The sequence below is a fragment of the Dromiciops gliroides genome, chromosome 4, assembly GCF_019393635.1.
Source record: "Dromiciops gliroides isolate mDroGli1 chromosome 4, mDroGli1.pri, whole genome shotgun sequence".
Classification (NCBI taxonomy): Eukaryota; Metazoa; Chordata; class Mammalia; order Microbiotheria; family Microbiotheriidae; genus Dromiciops; species Dromiciops gliroides.
The window spans coordinates 327,412,653-327,435,075 of NC_057864.1; the positions used below are offsets into that span (position 1 = coordinate 327,412,653).

Consider the following 22,423-nt stretch of genomic DNA (forward strand, 5'->3'; position numbering starts at 1 on the left):
CAGAGTAACATAGTAGTAGAGCTGAGCTCAGGGTCAGAAAACTGGGTTCAAGTCCTGCTTCTGACACATATTGATTTGCAATGGTGGAGGGGATTTCCTCAACCAATAAAATTACTGGTTCTAGTCCAAGGGTCTAAGACTTATAAGAACAAGAAGATTATTTTAAACAAAACTACTAAGCAGCATACTACTGGAGTTCCTGGTGGTTGAAATTTGGAATGAGACAAGTTCCTTTTCCCACTGCAGAGAAGGGTGTGATGTTGGGTAATTAGAGGGGAGGTAGGACAGAATAGATAAAACACTAAAGTAGGCATCAGAAAACCTAAGCATTCCCACTCAGAAGTTCATAGCACTACACTATACTGCTATTACAAAGAGTCATTTTTATAGCACCATATTGCTGGTATTCCATAAAATATTACTCAAAGGCATAACTGTGGCATGGAGCTGACCTTGGGTTCTCAAAAGTGATCCTGGTAGAATACAGGATTTGTCAGATCCTATAGCAAGCAAGATTTTGAGCACAGGTCAGATGATCGACTATTATACCTATCACCTGAAGTCTGGCCTGCTGTGGAGATGCTTTCCACCACAAGAGCTCCCAGAAGCCATTTACTATACAAATCTGGTAAAGGGCTACAATCCACACAAATGATGAGAATATACATGCTGCAAAAATCACTGTGCCCTATAATGAAGTCAATCCTATCTTTTAGACCATGGGCTGGATTCAATGGCCACTGAGGCCCAACTCTCAAATTCTGTGAGGCTCTGATTTTCCACTGGTGAATGTTAAATAGTAATGAAAGTTACCTGAAATCATCTAAGACTTTCTACTTCAAGGTTCTTTTCAAAATAGTTATCTTTAATACATAAATGTGCTGAAATGTTGATCACTCACAATCTGCAAAGATTATATGTGTCTTCAATAATAAGAGTACTTGAATTCTACAGGAAGTAATTATGCTTGACATTAGACATAGCTCCAGCCTTTGAAAACCTTACAATCTCAATGGAAAGATATGACTTAGACACATGAAGCAGTTTTTAAAAATGCAAGGTAAAATGTTATTAAATGTCAATATGAGAAATATTAGCGTTATCATTAAAAATCTGAGAGGAAGAAGGAAGGGCACAGTCCCTAAGGCTACCCTTAATAAGAAGTCTGTTGTTATCCACAAAGAAGGCTCAAGCTGAATCTTAACTGGTAGGATTTGCAAAGACAAGAGAAAGAAGATGTGCCCGTAGGTAGAGGGAAAATAATTAACAAAAGTAGATCGGTAGGAATTAGTCTATAATCTTTGGGACAGTAATGATGGTCACTCTGGCTACAATGTTATCATGTTGGAGAGTAAAGAAAGATAAAATGAGACATGTATCTTGGAAATCGCATAATTACTTCCCTAAGTTCTCATATTATTTCAAATTGCAAGCTCCATGAAGCTTTATACTAGTTATTCAGGTTCTTTTCATCTTTGTAATTTGTTACTTCAATGGGTATATGATTAAACAAAAGTGGGCACTCTTTCCAGTGGGGAAAGATCTATCTATATCTTAACCCATTCATGTCTTTTCATCACTCCATGTCTTCCTATAAATACTCCATGGGGTGGGGGTAGGGTGAGGAAGTGGTCAACAAATATGCTCCTAACATTATGTAGGTACCAACATAGCACACAAGTTGTTCATCTATTATTCCTCATTCCCATTACATTGCCAGACCATCTCTTTCATTTCATATACATAATTCTTCATTCAAAAATGTTAAGGCCTAGTTTACCTTACATCTCTCTATTACTTTTTGAATTCATAGCACTACACTGCTATTACTGAAAAACAACTGACCAACAATAATGTAAACAGAAAGAGCAACTATATATCAAAACTAAAAATCCTACAAAGCTATAAAAAATAAGCATGGCTCCAAATAAGAGATATGAGAAGCATCTTTTTTTCCTGCCCCACCCCTTTGCAGAGCTGGTTCCATAGGTATAAACACTGAACATAGTTTCAGACTTTTTTACTGAATTCATCAGTTTTACTGATCTCTTTTCTCCTCTTTAAAAGTAGTATTATCATATTAGATGGCTTTCTGGAATCACACATAATTTAGCAGCCACTACTGTAAAGGAGCAGAGAACTTGGACCACAATATTTCATAAGACAAAAAATATAGGGTTATAGGCAAAAACAACTTACCCAGCAAAACTAAGTATAATTTTATTCTTTTCATCATTCATTCATTCATTCAGCAGAGCAATGAGGGTTAAGTGACTTGCCCAGGATCACACAACTAGTAAGTGTCAAATGTCTGAGGCTGGATTTGAACTTAGGTCCTCCTGAACCCAGGGCCAGTGCTTTATCCACTGGGCCAACTAGTTGCCCCCAAAGTATAATGTTATGGGGTGAAATGGACATTTAGATGACATAAAACGCTTTTAGGCATTCCTGACAAAAAGACCTGAGCTCCATAGAAACTCCGAAGTCTCTACAGGAGTGGATAGAAACATAAAACAATAAACACAAATGAACAATGATAAAGGAACCCTGAAATCACAACCCTTGACATTCATGATACTTGTGACCAAAAAAACCAAAACAAAACATGATACTTGGGTCCCCTCTAAACCCTATCAATAGCATCAGGGTCAGAGAAAGAGTCTATGTACACAAGGCTAGGAATGGTTCTTGTTACATCTTGATGATCTTAAGAGAGGAATAGAAGAAACTGGAAGAGGAATACACTGGAGTGGGGGAGGGAAGGAGGAAAAGAATGTTAGGGAAAATTATCTCACATAGTTAGTTGATCAATGCTACATCACATTTGATCTCCACATTCTTTGAAATTTCCATAAACATGGTTAATTTATATTAGCTACTCTTTGAGTGCTGTAGGCAACTCTCTAAGACTATAAGTTGCTGATGAAGTGCTGACCTGCACTGGTAAAGAGAATTGCCTCATTCAGGGCTTTTCTTCCATAAGGTACCTTCTAACTCTAAATCTATTACTCTATGATGTTTTATTAATGAAATCATAGATCCTATCTTTATCCTTACATATACAAGAAAATAAGATGAGACTACACTTTAGGAATGTATAGCAGTGACAATATTCATGCCCAGAGGCATACACCTACATCACGTTTATGGAATCATTAATACAGACTAACCAAACCCTATGATATTATTTTGAAGTTCCATTTTCCTTATTCAGCCAACTGTAGAATCAGCTGTAATACCCTCAAAATAGTGTCACCTCCAGCATGGACCTCCCTTGTATACACTTGACTTAAACCTTATTAGCTGAATGTTATAGTATAACTTCAAGACATTACATTAGGGATGAGGTGTCAAACTACTGTAGCTTGAACTAGATTAAAATATAATTGGGAAACAGATAATGTAAATTTGGGGCTTTCTAAGTCAGTATGTGACCTGTGGGGATCCATTTCTTTTCTTTCTTTCTTTTTTTTTTAAGTGAGGCAATTGAAGTTAAGTGACTTGCCCAGGGTCACACAGCTAGTAAGTGTTAAGTGTCTGAGGCCGGATTTGAACTCAGGTACTCCTGAATCCAGGGGCAGTGCTTTATCCACTATGCTACCTAGCCATCCCCCCCACTTTTTTTTAAGGAGGGGCAATGAGGGTTAAGTGGCTTGCCCAGGGTCACACAGCTAGTAAGTGTCAAGTGGCTGAGGCCGGATTTGAACTCGGGTCCTCCTGAGTCTAGGGCTGGTGCTTTAACCACTGCAACACCTAGCTGCCCCCAATCCATTTCTTTTTTTACTTTGGCACCACTACTGTAGAGATAAGTAATTAGTAAAAAATTTTTTAAAAAGGGGGGTGGGGGGGGGGGGAGATTCCAAAAATTTGGAAAACCTCGGACATTATTTTTTTTCAAAGGTGAATGAAAAAATATTACTCACTACTGGTCTACTTTCCAATCTCTTCAAAACCTTCATGGGAATAATCTGCATCTTTTATGAAGGTCAGAGAAGGGAGTAGGCAAGTTTTAAAAATTATATTCCACAGCAGAATGAGTTTTTACATAGACAAAACACCTGTCTGACATAAGAAGAGTATAAGATCCTAATGTAACTATTGGCTAATGACTATAATAAATGAGTTTATTATGTAGAACAAAACACTACCTTTAAAAGTTCTCCACCAACAAAGTATTCCTAAGCTTTTTCTCAATATATATTTTTACTTTTGTAAAATAATTCAATGTGAGGAATATACCTTGTTACTTTGAATATTTTGTAACTTTGAAATAAACACTTAATTCTGTTTTTATGGAGTTAACTTGGTTATGTTAAAATAATACAAGATTCCTTGAAATATATCACAACACGGGGCAGCTAGGTGGTGTAGTGGATAAAGCACCAGCCCTGGATTCAGGAGGACCTGAGTTCAAATCTGGCCTCAGACACTTGACACTTACTAGATGTGTGACCCTGGGCAAGTCACTTAACCCTCATTACCCCACCTCCACCCCCACAAAAAAGAAATATATCACAACAGAAATAACTCTATTTGATTATTCTCTGATTAAATGCAATGGCAAATGAGGAAGCCAGATGATCAGCTCTCTATTCTCATTATGGGGGTAAAGAGGACTACACATGATAAATGCGAAAGATAACTGCTTCAGTTAAAGGAGGGAGAGCTCTATAAAGATGGAGAGTAAGGAATATAGTGAAATGGCTGTGGTGTAGAAAAAACAAGCAAAATATAAGACATCAGTAGAACATTTTTAAAACAATAGGAGAAGCCACTAAGAAAATCTTGGGGTTAGATATTAAAAAAATAATCAGGGTCCTGAAAATCAATTTACCAAGAAATACTTAAGATGTATATGTATGTGTGTTATCTGTGTGTGTGTGTATGTATGTATGTATGTATGTATGTATGTGTGTGTGTGTGTATGTGTTTGTATTTTCAAGAATCCAAAAAAGAAAGATGAGGAGCCATATGTTCCTAATTTTTTGCAGTGTTAGAGGACCACAGCATATGACTTTAAGACTTTTTTTTTTTTTGGTGAGGCAATTGGGGTTAAGTGACTTGCTCAGGGTCACACAGCTAGTAAGTGTTAAGTGTCTGAGGCTGGATTTGAACTCAGGTACTCCTGACTCCAGGGCTGATGCTCTATCCACTGTGCCACCTAGCTGCCCAACTTTTAAGACTTTTTAAATGTACTGACTAATTTTGCTCAACTTTCTCCCCCTCTTTTTTATTCTTCACTATAAAGAAAATTTTTCCAAGAGGGGTAAATTATACAAAAATAAAAGATATCAATAAAATATATTTGGTTTTTAAAATATTCATAAAATATTCTTCACAGAAATAACTTGATTTTTAAAAATTCGCATTCAGTTAATCACCTGAGCTACAAACTAGTCAGTCATTCACTTTCCAAGATGGAAGCTTTAGCATAATTCATACAATTCAGCCCTGCTACTCCAATGAACCAAGAGCTACCTTTTCTAGCCCAACACAACACTACCCTAGTCAGTTCTAGTCTACTCAGTTCTTTCTCAATGTTTCTACTCCAGATTCATGTCTCTGTTAGATGCTCATCTTGAGCTTTTATAGTCTAAATTTTTGTCAGTTAGGAATACATCTTTATAATACTACTCCTGTGGAACTTTGTGTCTAACACTGTTGCCCTAATGTTATGTTTTGCAAAACTAACATCTTGGCTGAGAAAGCGGAGCGGGGGAAACGACCCTTAATAAATGTTGAATGAAACTGAAACAATAACATTATGTGTGATATGCCTGTATTTAATACTTTATGACTATAGTTCATATAATTTTGTCCACGGTGCCATTTATATGTATTATCAAATTATGTTACTGCATCACAAGTCCCTGTGATAATTCATAACTTACTTGCTTCTGTTTTAGAAACATGCTTCTGTAGAAAATCAACTATTTGAGCCAAAACCTTTTTATTACGATGTGTTGATAATTCTTCATCACATTCATAACACCTGAAAAAATATAAAATTTAAATGAAGCTGATAAAAATACCTCAATATTTTTTGCAGAGCTTATAGTAAAATTAATTTTCATCTGTATAATCTGAAGATGAAAACAGATAAGAAATGAAATTCCTTTTTAAAATGAAAATTTATTTTAAAATCCTCCAAAGTCAATTGGTGAATTGATTGTGCTTTCAAATGTTCAATCCTAGTAGTAGTGTGGAACAGGACATTAAATTTGAAGTTAGGAAGTCTGAGATCTAATCACGGATTGGCCATTTCTAGATATCTAACCATGGGCAAATCACTTAATCTCACTATGCTTCAGTTTTTTAAATTTGTAAAATGGAACTCTCTCAGGGGCTGTTGAGGAGCTCAAAAGAGAAAATAGATGTAAAGTTCTTTGTAAATCACAAGTGTCAATAATTATTATTATTATCCTGAACTAACTTTAGTATTCAAAGCAAAAGCCCCTACTGTGGAATAAAGATTAGTGGATTTGAAGTCAGAACATATAACAACTCCTGGCTCTAGTACTTACTGTATGTATGACCTAAACCTTTCTGGGCCTCAGTTTTCTCACCTTTAAATGGGAGAGCAGGGGCAGCTAGGTGGCGCAGTGGATAGAGCACCCACCCTGGAGTCAGGAGTACCTAAGTTCAAATCCGGCCTCAGATGCTTAACACTTACTAGCTGTATGACCCTGGGCAAGTCACTTAACCCCAACTGCCTTAATAATAATAATAAATGGGAGAGCAGAAACTGGACTAGATGAGCTATAAAGTTCCTTCTGATTCTAAATCCTATGGTTCTATAATACTAATGCACGCTCATTCTATAAACCAATATATGGCTCATTATTTTCCTTCAGGCCTAATAAAAGTACTCAATAAACTTTACTTACCAAATAATCCATGTGCTAAGACTGATGATAATGCAATGGGGTTCAGTGTGGGAAGTCTGGAAGTGTTTCAAAGAATGCTGGTCTTCTGAGTTTTGACTACATCCCTAAAGATGAACAGAATTCCATTTTATTATATGAATTAACACTCTTGATTCCAAATAAATGTCATGATCTATCAAATGTAAATTTAAATGAGAATTATTTTTATTTTATAAAGCAGAATGCTGCTTCAGAAAATTTATTAAAACTTTATGTCTTATATAAAGATCCATTTTATTGTATGTGTCAAGTACTATGCTAAATGCTTTACAAATATTATTTCATTTGATCTTAAGCCCAATTAAAAATCTCCAAATATAAATGGCCAGTGATTACAGCTCATGTTCCAAACTTCATCTCCAAATCTCATTAACTATAAACTCCTTTACTATGGAGTTTTATCACAAAGGTAAATATAGTGGAAGAAAATAAAGCCAAATGATACATTTTCAGAGATCAGTATTTAAGAGAATGAATTGGAAAAAGACGATTTCATCTACTGCTGTAAATGAAGGTGAATAAACAAAAATAAAAAAAATTTCCTCTAGAAAAAAAAATGAAGCCTGACTCTTCTTCTGCCCCAGATCCAGTCCTGGGAAGGGACTCTCTGTGACAGTATTAATATAATCATAAGTACATTTCCTTTCCCATGGATAAGCTTTTTTTTTTTCTTTTTTTTTTTTTAGTGAGGCAATTGAGGTCAAGTGACTTGCCCAGGGTCACAAAGCTAGTAAGTGTTAAGTGTCTGAGGCAGGATCCGAACCCAGGTACTCCTGACTCCAGGGCTGGTGCTTTATCCACTGTGCCACCTAGCTGCCCCCATGGATAAGCTTTTAAAAATCACATTTTCCATTTCATATTGCATAATGTTTTTCTAAACCCAAAGAATTTATTCTGGTAGTCTTTTGTCTATGTAAATGTTAAACAAAGCTTGAGTCATATAAAACTAGTGACAGGTCCTAAATGTCACATGATAATCTAGTCAAATTTTTTTTTTTAATGAATAAAAGCCCACTTTCCCATACATGTTACACTTTTCTCACCTGAAAACCACACTTGAGGCACAACCAAACATCAGCTTTTATTGACTCTCCATCACAAAGCCTTCTTTCCTTTAAACATTCTGAGCAAACTGACCACAAATTCTGAGCTACTGCTCTCTTCACATGGTGGACACTAACAGCTTGACTTACATGCTGACAAGTTAAACCTGCTAAAAAGAAACATATATTTACTGGATATGAATATTAAGAAGCATTTTTCCAAAGGCAGACTTTTTTTTTTTAATATATGAAGTATTTTATTTTTTCCATTACATGTAAAGATAGTTCTCAACTTTTGTTTATACAAGCTTTACAATTTCAGATTTTTCTCCCTCCCTCCCCTCCCTCCCCCCTCCCCTAGACAGCAGGTAATCTGATATAGGTTATATCTATATATCTATATACATAGACATATATATATACACACACATATATATATATACTCATAATAACATTAATCCTATTTCTGCATTAATCCTGTTATAAGAGAAAAAGTCAGAGCAGTAATGCAAAACCTCAAAATAGAAAAAAAAAAACAACAGCACCCAAAACAAAAGAAATAGTATGGTTCAATCAGCATCTATACTCCACAATTCTTTTTTTTTTTTCTTGGATTTGGAGATCCTCTTCTATCACGAGTTCCCTGGAACTCTTCTGTGCCATTGCATTGGTGAGAAGAATATAGTCCATCACAGTAGGTCAACACTCAATGTTGATGATACTGTGTACCATTGTACATTCTTCTGGTTCTGCTCATCTCAGTCATCAGTAAGACCCTTCAGGTTTCTCTGAACTCTTCCTGCTCATCATTTCCTACAGCACAATAGTATTCCATTGTATTCATATACCACAACTTGTCCAGCCATTCCCCAATTGATGGGCACCCCCTCAACTTCCAATTCCTTGCTACCACGTAAAGAGCAGCTATAAATATTTTTGTACATGTGGGTCCCTTTCCCCTTTCCATGATTTCTTTGGGAAAAAGACCTAAAAGTGGAATTGCTGGGTCAAAGGGTATGCACAGCCAAAGGCAGACTTTTGAGTAATTTTTTAAAAATATAATCTCGGGGGCAGCTAGGTGGCTCAGTGGATAAAACACCAGCCTCGGATTCAGGAGGACTCGAGTTCAAATCCTGCCTCAGACACCTGACACTAGCTATGTGACCCTGGGCAAGTCACTTAACCCTCATTACCCTTCAAAAAGATAAAATAAAATCTCTGCAACAAGCAAAAGTTGATTAAATGATCTAGACTGTATTTGCTAAGATTTAAAGATTGAAACAATGAAATGCCCTTTTTCTCCATTCAAAACATATATGTAAAATCTCACTGCAAGGGGAAGAGCCAAGATGGCAGAGGAAAGGCAGGAACTCTCCTGAGCTCTCCCTCAAACTCCTCCAAATACCTATAAAAAATGCTATAAGACAATCCCTGTAGCAGCAGAACCCATAAAAGGAAAAGGTGAATTTCCAGTAAAAACTTAGAAAGTCGGCAAGAAAGGTCTATTGTACCAGGATGAGAGTGGAGTACAGTTCAGCACAGGGCCCACCAGCACACAACCAGCCCCAACAAACCAGGAGCAGCAGGCCTTGGGAACTCCTGAATCAGTAGCAACAGTGACTGCTTCTGGAACTCTCAGATCAGACTAGAAAGGGGTCAAACAAGGTCAGAAGGAGTTTACAGGGTCTCTTAGACAGGACTCTGTTGCTTTGTCCATAATCGGATCCAGGTCGCAGTCCTGGGGGGCAGTCCCAAGCCAGGAAAGAGCACTAAGGCATAAGAACTTGTGGTCACAGTGGAACAGGGACCCTCCTCACAATTCTGGGGCAGAAAAGAGGGATTGTGGTTACTCACAAACCAGAGCACAGGCCAGGAGAGTAGTAAACACACCTCTCTTTAGATCATACTACTTTGGAAGAACTGAAAACCTAGTGATCCCTAGAAGTATCTCTGAAAACAGCTGCACAAAACTGAAGTTTGGGACAGTGCGCTATGCACCCTGGAAGCAGAGCCCCACTTTAACAAAGAATTAAGGGGCAGCTAGGGGGCGCAGTAGATAAAACACCAGCCCTGGATTCAGAAGGATCTGAGTTCAAATCTGACCTCAGACACTTGACATCTACTAGCTGTGTGACCCTGGGCAAGTCACTTGACCCTCACTGTCCTGCCCAAACAAACAAAAACAAAGAGTTAAAAGTCAAGAAATAGACTGGGAATATGAGTAAACAACAGAAAAAAATTCTGACCATAGAAAGTTACTATGGTGACAAGAAAGATCAAGACATACCCTCAGAAGAAGATAATAAAGTCAAAGATCCTCCACCCAAAGCCTCCAAGAAAAATATAAATTGGTCTCAGGCCATGGAAGGGCTCAAAAAGGACTTTGAAAATAAAGTAAGAGAGGTAGAGGAAAAATTAGGAAGAAAACTAAGAGTGATACAAGAAAAACATGAAAAAAGGGTCAACAGCTTGGTAAAGGAGACACAGCATGGGGCAGCTAGGTAGCACAGTGGATAGAGCACCGGCCCTGGAGTCAGGAGTACCTGAGTTCAAATCCGGCCTCAGACACTTAACACTTACTAGCTGTGTAACCCTGGGCAAGTCACTTAACCCCAATTGCCTCACTAAAAAAAAAAAAAAAGAAAAGGAGACACAGCAAAATGCTCAAGAAAATTAAAATGATAAAAGAGGTACAAAAAGCCAATGTGGAGGAGAATACCTTGAAAAAAAGAATTGGCCAAATGGAAAAAGAAGTACAAAAATTTAAACTCCTTAAAAAGTAGAATTGGTCGGGGCAGCTAGGTGGCGCAGTGGATAGAACACCGGCCCTGGAGTCAGGAGTACCTGAGTTCAAATCCAGCCTCAGATACTTAACACTTACTAGCTGTGTGACCCTGGGCAAGTCACTTAACCCCAATTGCCTCACTAAAAAAAAAAATAGAATTGGTCAAATGGAAAGAGATACAAAAGCTCACAGAAGAAAATAATTCCTTAAAAATTAGAACTGAGCTAATGGAATGGGGTAAATTATCTCCCATAAAAGAAGCAAGAAAAAGCTTATACAGTAGAGGGGAAGGTGAGATGGAGTGAATGAACTTTACTCTCATCAGAAATGGCTCAAAGAGAGAATAACATGCACAGCCAATTGGGTATAGCAATCTATCTTACCCTGCTGGAAAGTAGGAGGAAAAGGGGATAAGAGGGAGTGGGTGATAGAAGGGAGGGCAGATTGGGGGAGGGGGTAGTCAAAAGCAAAACACTTTTGAGGAGGGACGGGGGAAAGGAGAGAAAAGAATAAACGGGGAGGGGAGAATGGATGGAAGGAAATACAGTTAGCAATAGTAATCGTGAAAAAAATTTTGAAGCTAGTTTCTCTCATAAAGGTTTCATATCTCAAATATATAAAGAACTGAGCCAAATTTATAAAAATAAGAGCCATTCCCCAACTGATAAATGACCAAAATATATGAAGTTTTCAGATGATGTAATCAAAGTTGTATATAGCCATATAAAAAAATGCTCTAATTCACTTTTTTTGGGGGGCAGGACAATGAGGGTTAAGTGACTTGCCCAGAGTCACACAGCTAGTGAGTGTCAAGTGTCTCTGCCACCTAGCTGCCCCTCTAACTAATAATGAGAGAGATGCAAATCAGAAGAATTTTGGGGTATTACCTCATACATATCTATTAGATTGGCTAATAGAAAAGAGGAAAATGATAACTATTGAAGGGGATGTGGGAAAAATGAGACATTAATGCACTGTTGGTGGAGTTGTAAACCAATTCAACAATTCTGTAGAGCAATTTGGAACTCTGTCCAAAGGGCTATAAAACCATGATACTCTTTGACCTAGCAATACCACACTATTAGGTCTGCATCCAAAAAGAGATAAAAAACAAAAAGGAAAAGGACCTTTAGGTACAAAAATATTTATAGCAGCTCTTTTCTGGTGGCAAAGAACTGGAAACTGAGGGGATGAACACCAACTGGGAAATGGTAGAACAAATTGTAGTATATATATTATGATGGAGTACTATTGTGCTGAAAGAAATGATGAGCAAGATGCTGAAAGAAAAGCCTGGAAAAACTTACATGAGCTGATGCACAGTGAAAGGTATACAAAATTACAGCAATATTTTAAGATGATCAGCTGTGAATGACTTAGTTATTATTCTCAGCAACACAATGATCCAAAAAAACTCTGAAGGGCTTACAATGAAAAATGTCACCCATCCTCAGAAAAAAAATTGATGGTACCTGAGTATGGATCGAAGCATAATTTTTTTAAACTTTATTTTTCTTGATTTTTGTCTGTTTTCTTTTACAACATGACTAATATGGAAAGGTCATGCATGACTACACATGTATAATCTATATCAAAATGCTTGCCTTCTTGAAGAGGGTAGGGGGAGAAGAAGGGAGAGGATTTGGAACTCAAAGTTTTAAAAATTATTTTAACTGGAAAACAGTATGGCAGAAACTAAGTATAGACCAACATCTCACACCATATACTAAAATAAGGTCAAAATGGGTACATGATTTACACAGAAAGGGTGATACCATAAGAAAATTAAGAAAGCACAGAATAATTTGTCAGATTTATGGACAGAGGAAGAATTTAGGACCAAAGAAGATATAGAGAGCAATACAAAATATAAATTAGATGATTTTGTTAATATAAAATTAAAGAGTTTTTGTATAAACAAAACTAATGTAACCAAGATTATAAGGAAAGCAGAAAACTAGGAAAGAATTTTTGAAACAAATATCTCTGATAAAGGCCTCATTTCTCAAATATATACAGAACTGAGTCAAATTTATAAAAATACAAGTCATCCTCCAATTGATAAATGGTCAAAGGATCCGAATAGGCAGTTTTCAGACAAAGAAATCAAAGCTATCTATAATCATATGAACAAAAACGCTCTAGATCACTATTGATCAGAGAATGCAAATTAAAACAACTCCGAGGTATCACCTCATACCTACCAGAGTGGCAAATATAACAAAAAAGGAAAATAATGGATGTGGGAAAACTGGGACGCTAATCCACTATTGGTGGAATTGTGAACAGATCCAATCATTCTGGAGAGCAATTATGTCCAAAGGGCTATAAAACTATGCATATCCTTTAATCCAGCAAGACCACTGCTAGGTTTATATCCCAAAAGTATACCAAAAAAGAGAAAAAGACCTATTAGTACAAAAATATTTATAGCAGCACTTTTTGTTGTGGCTAAGAATTGGAAATCAAAAGAATGCCCATCAATTGGGGAATGGTTAAATAAAGCTGTCATATATGATAGTGATGGAATGTTATTGTGCTATAAAAAATGACAAGCAGGATGATTTCAAAAAGGCCCGAAAAGACTTATATGAACTGATGTATAGCGAAGTGAGCAGAACAAGACCATTGTGCAGTGACAAAAATATTGTTTGATGAAGAACTGTGAATCACTCAACTATTCTCAGTAATACAATGATCCAAGACAATCCCAAAGGACTCATGAAGCATACTATCCACCTCCAAAGAAAGAACTGATATTGATTGAACAGACTGAAGCATGCTCTTTTTCATTTTCTTTCATTTTTTCCTCTATCATTCAAATTTTACTATACAAAATGACTAATATGGTAATGTTTTATATAATTGCATATGTATAACCTATATGTGATTGCTTACTATGTCAGGGAGGGGGAAGGGAAAGTGGGAAAGAATTTGGAACTCAAAACTTTAAATTAAAATGTTTATTTTTTAAATTATTTTTACATGTAACTGGGGAAAATAAAATACTAAATAAAGACAAAAAAGCACACAAAAAATCTCATCGCAAAGGTTTATGTATAACAAATCTATTGATTTTATTATGGGGCAAGACAGACTAAGGATAAGTGAGCAATAATCTATATGGTATACGAATTTCTTCCTTATGTTTTCTCTGATTCTTATTCTCTGATCCAACTCTTTGTAACCCCACTTGGGGTTTCCTTGCCAAAGATTGCCATTTCCTTCTTCATTTTACAGATGAGGAAACTAAGGTAAATAGGGCTAAGTGACTTGCTCAAGGCCACATAGCTAGCAAATGTCTGAGGCCAGATTTGAACTCAGGAAGATGAGTCCTCTTGATTCCAGGCCTGATACTCCATCCACTGCGTCACCTAGCTGCCCTCTCTGATCCTTAGCACATAAAAAGTCAGTTCTGAATGGGTTGTATAAGCTTCTAATCACAAATGGATATTGTATTATATGAGCTCTTTCAAAGTCTTTTTTTTTAAGTAATAAACATTTTTATTTATAATTCTGAGTTCCAAATTTTGTCCTTCCTTCCCTCCCTCCCCTCCCTCCTCCCTGAGGCGGAAAGCAATCAGATATTCTTCCAATCTTTATGCTGCAATCAAATAACAATCATATTTTGGTTTTCCTCATCAGATTCCCATCATTTAACATCCCAAAGGATTTTCAAGGGAGGATAGAGGTGGAGAACCGTATGCCTCTTAATTTATTAATTTATTATTATTATTATTTTTTTTTTGCAGGGCAATGAGGGTTAAGTGACTTGCCCAGGGTCACACAGCTAGTTTCAAGTGTCTGAGGCCAAATTTGAACTCAGGTCCTCCTGAATCCAGGGCTGCTGCTTTATCCACTGTGCCACCTAGCTGCCCCCCCCCCCCCCGTATGCCTCTTAAACCCTAGCCAAATACCCTTGTACAAAGTCCCCACGTGGGAAAATGAATGCTAAGTTTGAGGAACAGGTGGGGCAGAAAAGGTTGGATGGAAACAAAATGTAGAAAAGTCTTAAATGCTAAGCTGAGGAGTTTGTATTTTATTCTATAGGTAATGGAGAAGTAATGAAGGTTTTCTTAGAAGGAAATTGACAAAGTCAAAACTGTGCATTAGAAAGATTATTTGGTAGTATATTAAGCACAGACTAGAAGAGGGAAAGATTGGGAGCAAGAAGACCAATTAAGGAAGTATAATAGCTCAGTGACATTGGGCTTAGGATAAATCAAAAGTTTCTCCTGTGAGAAGTAAAACGAAAGATGACCAGATAATAGGACAGATATATCAAGGAATCAAGGAACTATTAAAGTTTAGATTGACCAACTAGATATCAGGACGGACATACCTAGGACATACCTAAGACGTTAGGGGAGATAAAATTCTATAGCAGGAAAGTCAATTAGGCGTGGCTACTACCTGACCAGAGCTAGGAGACAGAGATTACCCCAAAGGTCAGGACCATCATTTCAAGGGAAAAAAAAAATCCCCCTTAACTCTCAGGAATATGACAAGTATTCAGGCTTTTCCCACCCCATCCCAAAAAGGAACTTTCCATTTTCTTTTTTTTTTTTTTAAGTGAGGCAATGAGGGTTAAGTGACTTGCCCAGGGTCACACAACTAGTGTTAAGTGTCTGAGGCCGAATTTGAACTCAGGTCCTCCTGACTCCAGGGGCAGTGCTCTATCCACTGCGCCACCTAGCTGCCCCTGGAACTTTCCATTTTCAGGTGGACATTCCATCTAGCTTTTGCCTTCCTTCTGTTCTGGGAGGAGGATGATTCTAAGCCCTTCCCCTGAGGAGTGAAGTCTTTGACTTCCCACTCCATCACTTTCTCTCATGTCAAATAAAAGACCACTTTAATTTTCATTGGACTATGTGCAAGAGTGTCATTTCTTACTGAGGAATACCTAAGGACTACCACCTTCTCCTGTAACACCAGGGCTGGAACTACAGTGATGACCCCAAGAATAGAAAGATGATGAAGTCAAGAGACCTTGTAAAGATGAACCAGGTAGGATGACATCTAATTTAATATAATGAGTGAAAGTAAAGGAAAAGTCAAAGATAATCCTGAGGGTCATCCTTGAGATTGCCTAACTGGGAGGACAGTGTTGCTCTCCAAAGGGATAAGGGAACTTTTGGCCTAGATGGCTATTTGCCCATCTGCCCCACACATACTCAATCAAAAACTTTAAATTCATATCAGAGCAAACAATAATCGAGAAATCTAATGATGAACTGTAATAAGTGACTTCTTCCAAGACAAAACTACATAGCTGACAAACCACAGGCACTAGGACCAGTCAGTACCTACAGCCTCCAGGATCAACCAGAGAAAGTTGAGAGATACGTGTAGTCTGTGGGCTTCTCTGTCCAGAAGCAGCAGGATGGCTCCCCAAAGAAAGCCCCACTGACGGAAACCAGTGTAAAGAGAACTTGGACCAGGATACTTGAGAGGCTCCCAGGTTGCTATAACTCTGTTCTGAGATGCCAAAGGGCTCTAAAAATCCAGTGTTTCTAAATTGCAAGATCCAAACTGTGCCTCACCATATAAGGACATCAGCATAGGAACCTAAATGACCCAGGGCAAAACAAAGCAGGCCTAGACAACTCCAACCAAAGTTCAGAGGGTAAAACCTGGCCTTGGCACAAAGTCCCTTTTCAAGAACAAAAGCTGGTGCAACTAGGTGCAGTGGATAGAGCATCAGCCCTAGATTCAGGAGGACCTGAGTTCAAATCTGGCCTCAGACACTTAAACACTTACTAGCTGTGTGACCCTGGGCAAGTCACTTAACCCCAAATGCCCCGCCCCCCCCCTCAAAAGAATGAAAGCAGGAGGAATACTATTGTGCTGTAAGAAATAATGAATATATATAACCTATATCAGATATATATAACCTATATCGGATTGCCTGCTGTCTGGGGGGGGGGGTGGGAATTTGAAATTAGAAATCTTATGTAAACAAATGCTGAAAGCTATCTCTACATGTAACTGGAAAATAATAAAATACTTTTATTTAAAAAAAAAAGAAAGAAAGAAAGAAAGAATGAACAGGGGGCAGCTAGGTGGTACAGTGGATAAAGCACCGGCCCTGGATTCAGGAGGATCTGAATTCAAATCCAGACTCAGATACTTGATACTTACTAGCTATGTGACCCTGGCCAAGTCACTTAACCCTCATTGTCCCACAAAAACAAAAACAAAACAAGACATAATGAGAAGGCAGATTTCAGAAAAACCAAGAAAGACTTAAGTGGACTGATGCTGACTAAAAGGAATAGAACCAGGAAAACATTGTACACAGTAACAGCAACATTGTGTGATGATCAACTGTGATAGACTTGGCTCTTCTCAGCAGTGCAATGATCCAGGACAATTCCAAAGAACTCATGATGGAAAATGTTCTCCAAATCCAGAAAAAAGAACTATGGATTCTGAATGTAGATTGAACCATACTGTTTCTAGTTTTTGGTGTTTTTTTTTTCCTTTATTAAGGTTCTTGTGTTCTGATTCTTCTTTCACAACATGACTAACACAGAAATATGTTTAATGTGATTGTACATATATAACCTATATCAGATTGCTTTCTGTCTGGGGGAGGGAAGAAGGAAGGGAGGGAGGGAGAAAAAAATTTGGAACTAAAAATCTCATGGAAACAAATGTTGAAAACTCTCTTTACATGTAACTGGAAAATAATAAAATACTTTTATGATTTAAAAAAACAACCTAAAGCTGGAGACATAAGTAAAACAAAGATGACAATTATTAGAACAAAACAAACAAAAATTGCAAATCTAGAGATCCCAAAAAAGGAGACTATAATTCCATTAAAAACTTCGAGCAGAAATTCAAAGGAAAAAATGAATTTTACACAGGGACTATATTAATAACTAGAAAATAATGAAGCAGGAGATAAAAATGAAATAAAAGTTCCAGAGGAAAAGAACTAGAAGAATAGTTTAGAAAAGAAATAATGACCTAAGAAATAGACTCCCTGAAAACTACGATAGACTAAACAGAAATCAATGACTCCATGACACAATAAGAAACAGAACAAAAATCATAAGACTGGGAAAAAGTATAAGAAAATGTGAGTTACCTGATAAACCCTGATATTTTTTAAAAGCCTGGATGCTATATTCAAAAAATCTTAAATGAAAACTGTCCAGGATTATAAGAATCAAAGAGCAAAGTAAAGATAGAAAGACCCCACAAATTACTTCCTGACATTACTTTAGGGAACCAAAAGTTATGTCATAGCCATCTCTCACATCAAAGGAAAAATACTGTTGTCATCTTAGAAAGAAGGAGTTCGAGTACCAAGAGACCTGTCAGGTCACAGAATCGAGAAATTACCCTAAAAAGCTGAGTATAATTCTACAGTATTTCCTACAGGAAAAAAAATTAGACCTTAAATGGAATAGGACTTTCAAGAATTCCTGATGAAAAGATCAGAGTGGGAACTCTGAAATACAAATGTAAGATTTGAAATAAACCTAGAAAGGTAAATATATTTGAGCATTTGGAAGGAGCTGGACAATCATATAGGGCTAACAATCTAATAAGAAGAGAAGAAATAAGTGTCCCTTCTGAACTTCAATGTCTACAAAGAGTTTTGAGGAAGTTAATTAAACAACAGAATTTCTGGGGATGGATTGGTTCTATTCTGAGGGTTTTAAGAGAGGAAAAAGTGAAGAAAGTAAAAGGTAGAATACCCTTGTTGTTCTTTGTCCTTCATTCTTGAAGAGGACCATGACATTGGGGTGATGTCATGACTTGCACTGAATTGGATTTAAGTGAGGTAGGACTGACTGTGCAAGGTTGACAACCTCACTCTCTCCTCCAGAGCCATCTGGGTCAAGTGGCAAAATACATATCAGGATGACTGGAGATGGCCCCAGTGTTTAATGCAATTGAGGTTAAGCGACTTGTCCAGGATCACACAGGTAGTAAGGTGAAATTTGAACTCCAGTGCTCGAGTCCAGGGCCAGTGCTCTATCCATTACACCATCTAGCTTCCCCTAGAATACTCTAATATAGAAAGGATAAAGAAAAGGTATACAACTTGCTATTTCTCATAAATAAGATGCATGAGAATACACAGACTTGGAAATAGGAGTGGGGGAGTGGGCATCAGGTGAACCTCATTCTATCCCAAAATGTATAAATGAGGAGTGAACACATACGCACAGTTTAGTGTAGAAATATATAAAATTTTTAAAATTAAAAAAAGGAAATATATCAAATTCAATAGCAGGGAAAGGGAGGGATGAGGAAGGACAATATAGGAGAACAGTCATAAGCAAAATTAACTTTCTGATTTTGAGGAGTAAAAAAGACAGAAAAAAGAACAGGAATCTACATGGGTACATGAGAGTAGCTTTTTAGACAACTGGGAAATGGCCAAACAAACTGATATGTAAATTTAATGGATTATTATTATGCCCTAAGAAATGATAAAGGAAAGGAGAAAAGATTTCAGAGAATCTTGGGTAGGATGACTTGATTAACAGCCAAGTGACCAGAACCAGGAGAATAATTTATGCAAGGACAACAATATTGTAAAGAAAAACAACTCTCAAAGACAGGCAATTGCCAATCATATCTACCATATCCAGATACAAAGAAACATGTCACCCTACTGAGAGGTGATGGACACAAGGTACAGAGAATACTTGTTTTTGAACATAGCCACCGTGTAGATTGGTTTTGCCTCCTATATTTATTTGTTACATGGGGTTTTTCCTTTCTTTTAAGTTATTTGGAGTGGGGGAACTGGTAATAGTGAGCCTACTGGTAGCTATAATATGGCCTTCCCCCAAAAGAAGGACAGTGTAGCACTTCTCTTCTCTTCTCTGCATTTTTAGAAGGCAGTTCAGAAGAAAGCACAGATAAGCAGGACAATTTTGAAGGTAACAAATGGGATTTCTATTTTTTAAAAATCCTTAAGTTATATCAAGAAAACAATCTAAAAAAAGTTTTCTGTTAACAATTAAAACAGCTCATAGACAAAAGTTACTATGTTTTAGTGAACTGAAAAAAAATTAAATTCTGTGTATTATAAAATATCTAGTGTTCTGGGAATAGTGGTAATAATCATATAATTTTCTACATATACATAATATTACCTATTGTCCAAGTCCAATCAAAATTATCTTTGGATTTCCTGAATACAATGCAACAATCTGTTAAAACCAAAGTGATCAGTTTTCAAGTGCAAATAAGCAACCATCCATCACAATTTAAGTTTTTAGCTTTAAAAGTAATAAAACATGAATATTATTTTCCTCCTTCCCTCAAATCTCTTTTGGTTCCAAATGTCATAATTTACCAGCAATATCATCTGAAGAGTCTTCATCCGGAGGAGTATTTGGCCTTCTGTTTCTTTTGGTTTTTTCGGAAACAGTCCTAGATGGATCTTTCACCCGCATCTGTTACTTGCTGAGAAGGGGAGAAAAAAGTAAGTTACTTCACATTCAACATTTTTTCTCATTTATAAAAGGGACTTAAAATTTTGAGATGTATAAATAAGACTAATATCCTCTTAGACTGTTAAGAGTCAGGCCTCAGGAGGGCTTAACTCTACAAATTTAAGTTTTTTCTGTAACCAATATTGAGGTTAGATATTATACCCTAATTGAGGAAAAAATGTGTATCTTAAACATCTATAATGATGAAAGTCTTCAAAATATTATCTATATGTATGCTGTAGGTAAGGGGTTTACAGCTTATTCTGACTGTTTTAATTCCATTTTCCTAAAATGAAAGCTGCAAAAAAAAAAAAAAAGTTAGAATTTTAGAAATTTTAGTAACTCCTTAGAACTTTTAAAACTTCCTGAAAATTCCCCCAAAATAGTTCTTATATTTTTTCGATCAAAGCGTTTTATGTCAGGCATCTTGATTTATTTTTTTAAACTATATCATCATTATGTAAAACCAAAATTAAACAATTATTTTTCATCTATAATTCTGAATACCAGTGTAAAGAAATGCATCCCTCCTTTGTATCGTATAGTGATTTTTCTTCTACACTGCATTTTACATTTCCTAAATAAATCAGGCTACTTATAATAAATCTCCATAAAAGATCTCATTTGATACCTCACTGTGATATCACGGTAAACTTCAATGCCAAAGCCTGTGTCAGCGTAGCCAAATATAATGAACCCTATTCCCAAAAGAATGGACACTAGGAGGTTATCTTTTTGGCGACAGCAACCTCCTAAAGAGATGTCAATTTATAATTATAAAACAAAAATTCCAAAGTATCAAAAATCCCAGAGAAGCGAGAGTCTTCATTTTTCATTAAAAAGGCACAAATAATTTTATTTTTACAATTCAGAAATGTCTTTATTTTTAATCGTCCTGTCTTCCAGTCAAGAGAAAAAAGGATTTATACATTGTGCTCTAAGACAGCGGTGTCAAACTCAAAAAGAAACTCATTGCTGAGGGTTCCCTATTGACTTTATTGTTTTGTTTTTTGGGTTTTTTTTGGCAGGGCCATGGGGGTGAAGTGACTTGCCCAGGGTCACACAGCTAGTATAAAGTATAAAGTGTCCAAGGCCAAACTTGAACTCAGGTCCTCCTGAATGCGAGGCCGGTGCTTTATCCACTGCGCCACCTAGCCGTCCCCCCCATATTGACTTTAAAACCAACACATGCTTTTCAGACACATGCTCAATCTCATTATGTACTTAAATATTTCATTGTCCTAGAACATAGAAGTGGCCCCATGCTTTTTAGTTGTATGCCTGTTTTATCCCTATCACTAAAAGGCTTGACTATTTCAATCTTTTATGTCTTGCTTGTGCTTTTGGTTGTTTTTTGTTTTGTTTTTTTTACAACTTATTGTCTTCTCCCTCAATGTTAAGAATGTCCTTTCTTACTGCTCTTGGTGTGTCTCCATCTTACTACGTTTCCCCATCCCTTTTAACATAGGACTTTTAATCTGAAGGCTAAGTGACCAGATAACTAAGCTTGTTATAACTGTCTTGAAAGGAGGTTTCTGAGCTAGAACCACTAGGTTGCTACTGTTAAGACAGTCAATGAACTTTTAGCTCATGGATTTAGTGACCTCAATTTTTGCTATTCAGAAGCGTACATTTCTGAGGGTTTGGGGTTTTTTTTTGGCAGGGCAATGAGGGCTAAGTGACTTGCCCAGGATCACACAGCTAGTGTCAAGTTTCTGAGGCCGGATCTGAACTCAGGTCCTTCAGAATCCAGGGCCACTGCTTTATCCACTGCACCACCTAGCTGCCCCAGTTTCTGAGTTTTTAAGCACCATTCTGGATAGCTAAAATTACTAAGTACTAAATTAATAATTGCTTCCCTTATTAACACTTCAACAATTTTCTTCAATCTTTCCTTATCATCTTCCTATTATTACTTGTTTATGGACTAGCCAGGAGGCCAGTATCATAGCATTGAAGAATATGTGGTGGGGAGAAACGGTTTAAGAAGACTGGAAAGGGGGGGCAGCTAGGTGGCACAGTGGATAAACTACCAGCCCTGGATTCAGGAGAACCTGAGTTCAAATCTGGTCTTGAACATTTGACACTTACTAGCTGTGTGACCCTGGGCAAGTTACTTTAACCCTCATTGCCGGGGGGGGGGGGGGGGGGGGGGGGACTGGAAAGGTAGGAGGGAGGAGGCCAGGTCATAAAGGTCTTTGA

General features: G+C 37.0%; 1 protein-coding gene across 2 annotated transcripts in view; it reads right to left on the bottom strand.

Moving 5' to 3' along the window:
- The window catches only part of USP45 (ubiquitin specific peptidase 45), a 90,109-nt gene that overhangs the window by 62,057 nt on the left and 5,629 nt on the right, over positions 1-22,423 (bottom strand). Inside the window, exons 2-5 of one of the 2 annotated variants that reach the window (XM_044001355.1) lie at positions 20,083-20,192; positions 7,970-8,136; positions 6,888-6,991; positions 5,892-5,992 (exon numbers count right to left, since the gene is read on the bottom strand). In XM_044001355.1, coding sequence (XP_043857290.1) covers positions 5,892-5,992; positions 6,888-6,991; positions 7,970-8,136; positions 20,083-20,182 — 472 coding nt within the window. In that variant the 5' untranslated portion in view covers positions 20,183-20,192. Of the gene's footprint in view, positions 1-5,891; positions 5,993-6,887; positions 6,992-7,969; positions 8,140-20,082; positions 20,193-22,423 lie in introns of both variants that reach the window. The other variant, XM_044001354.1, reaches the window with a different exon arrangement.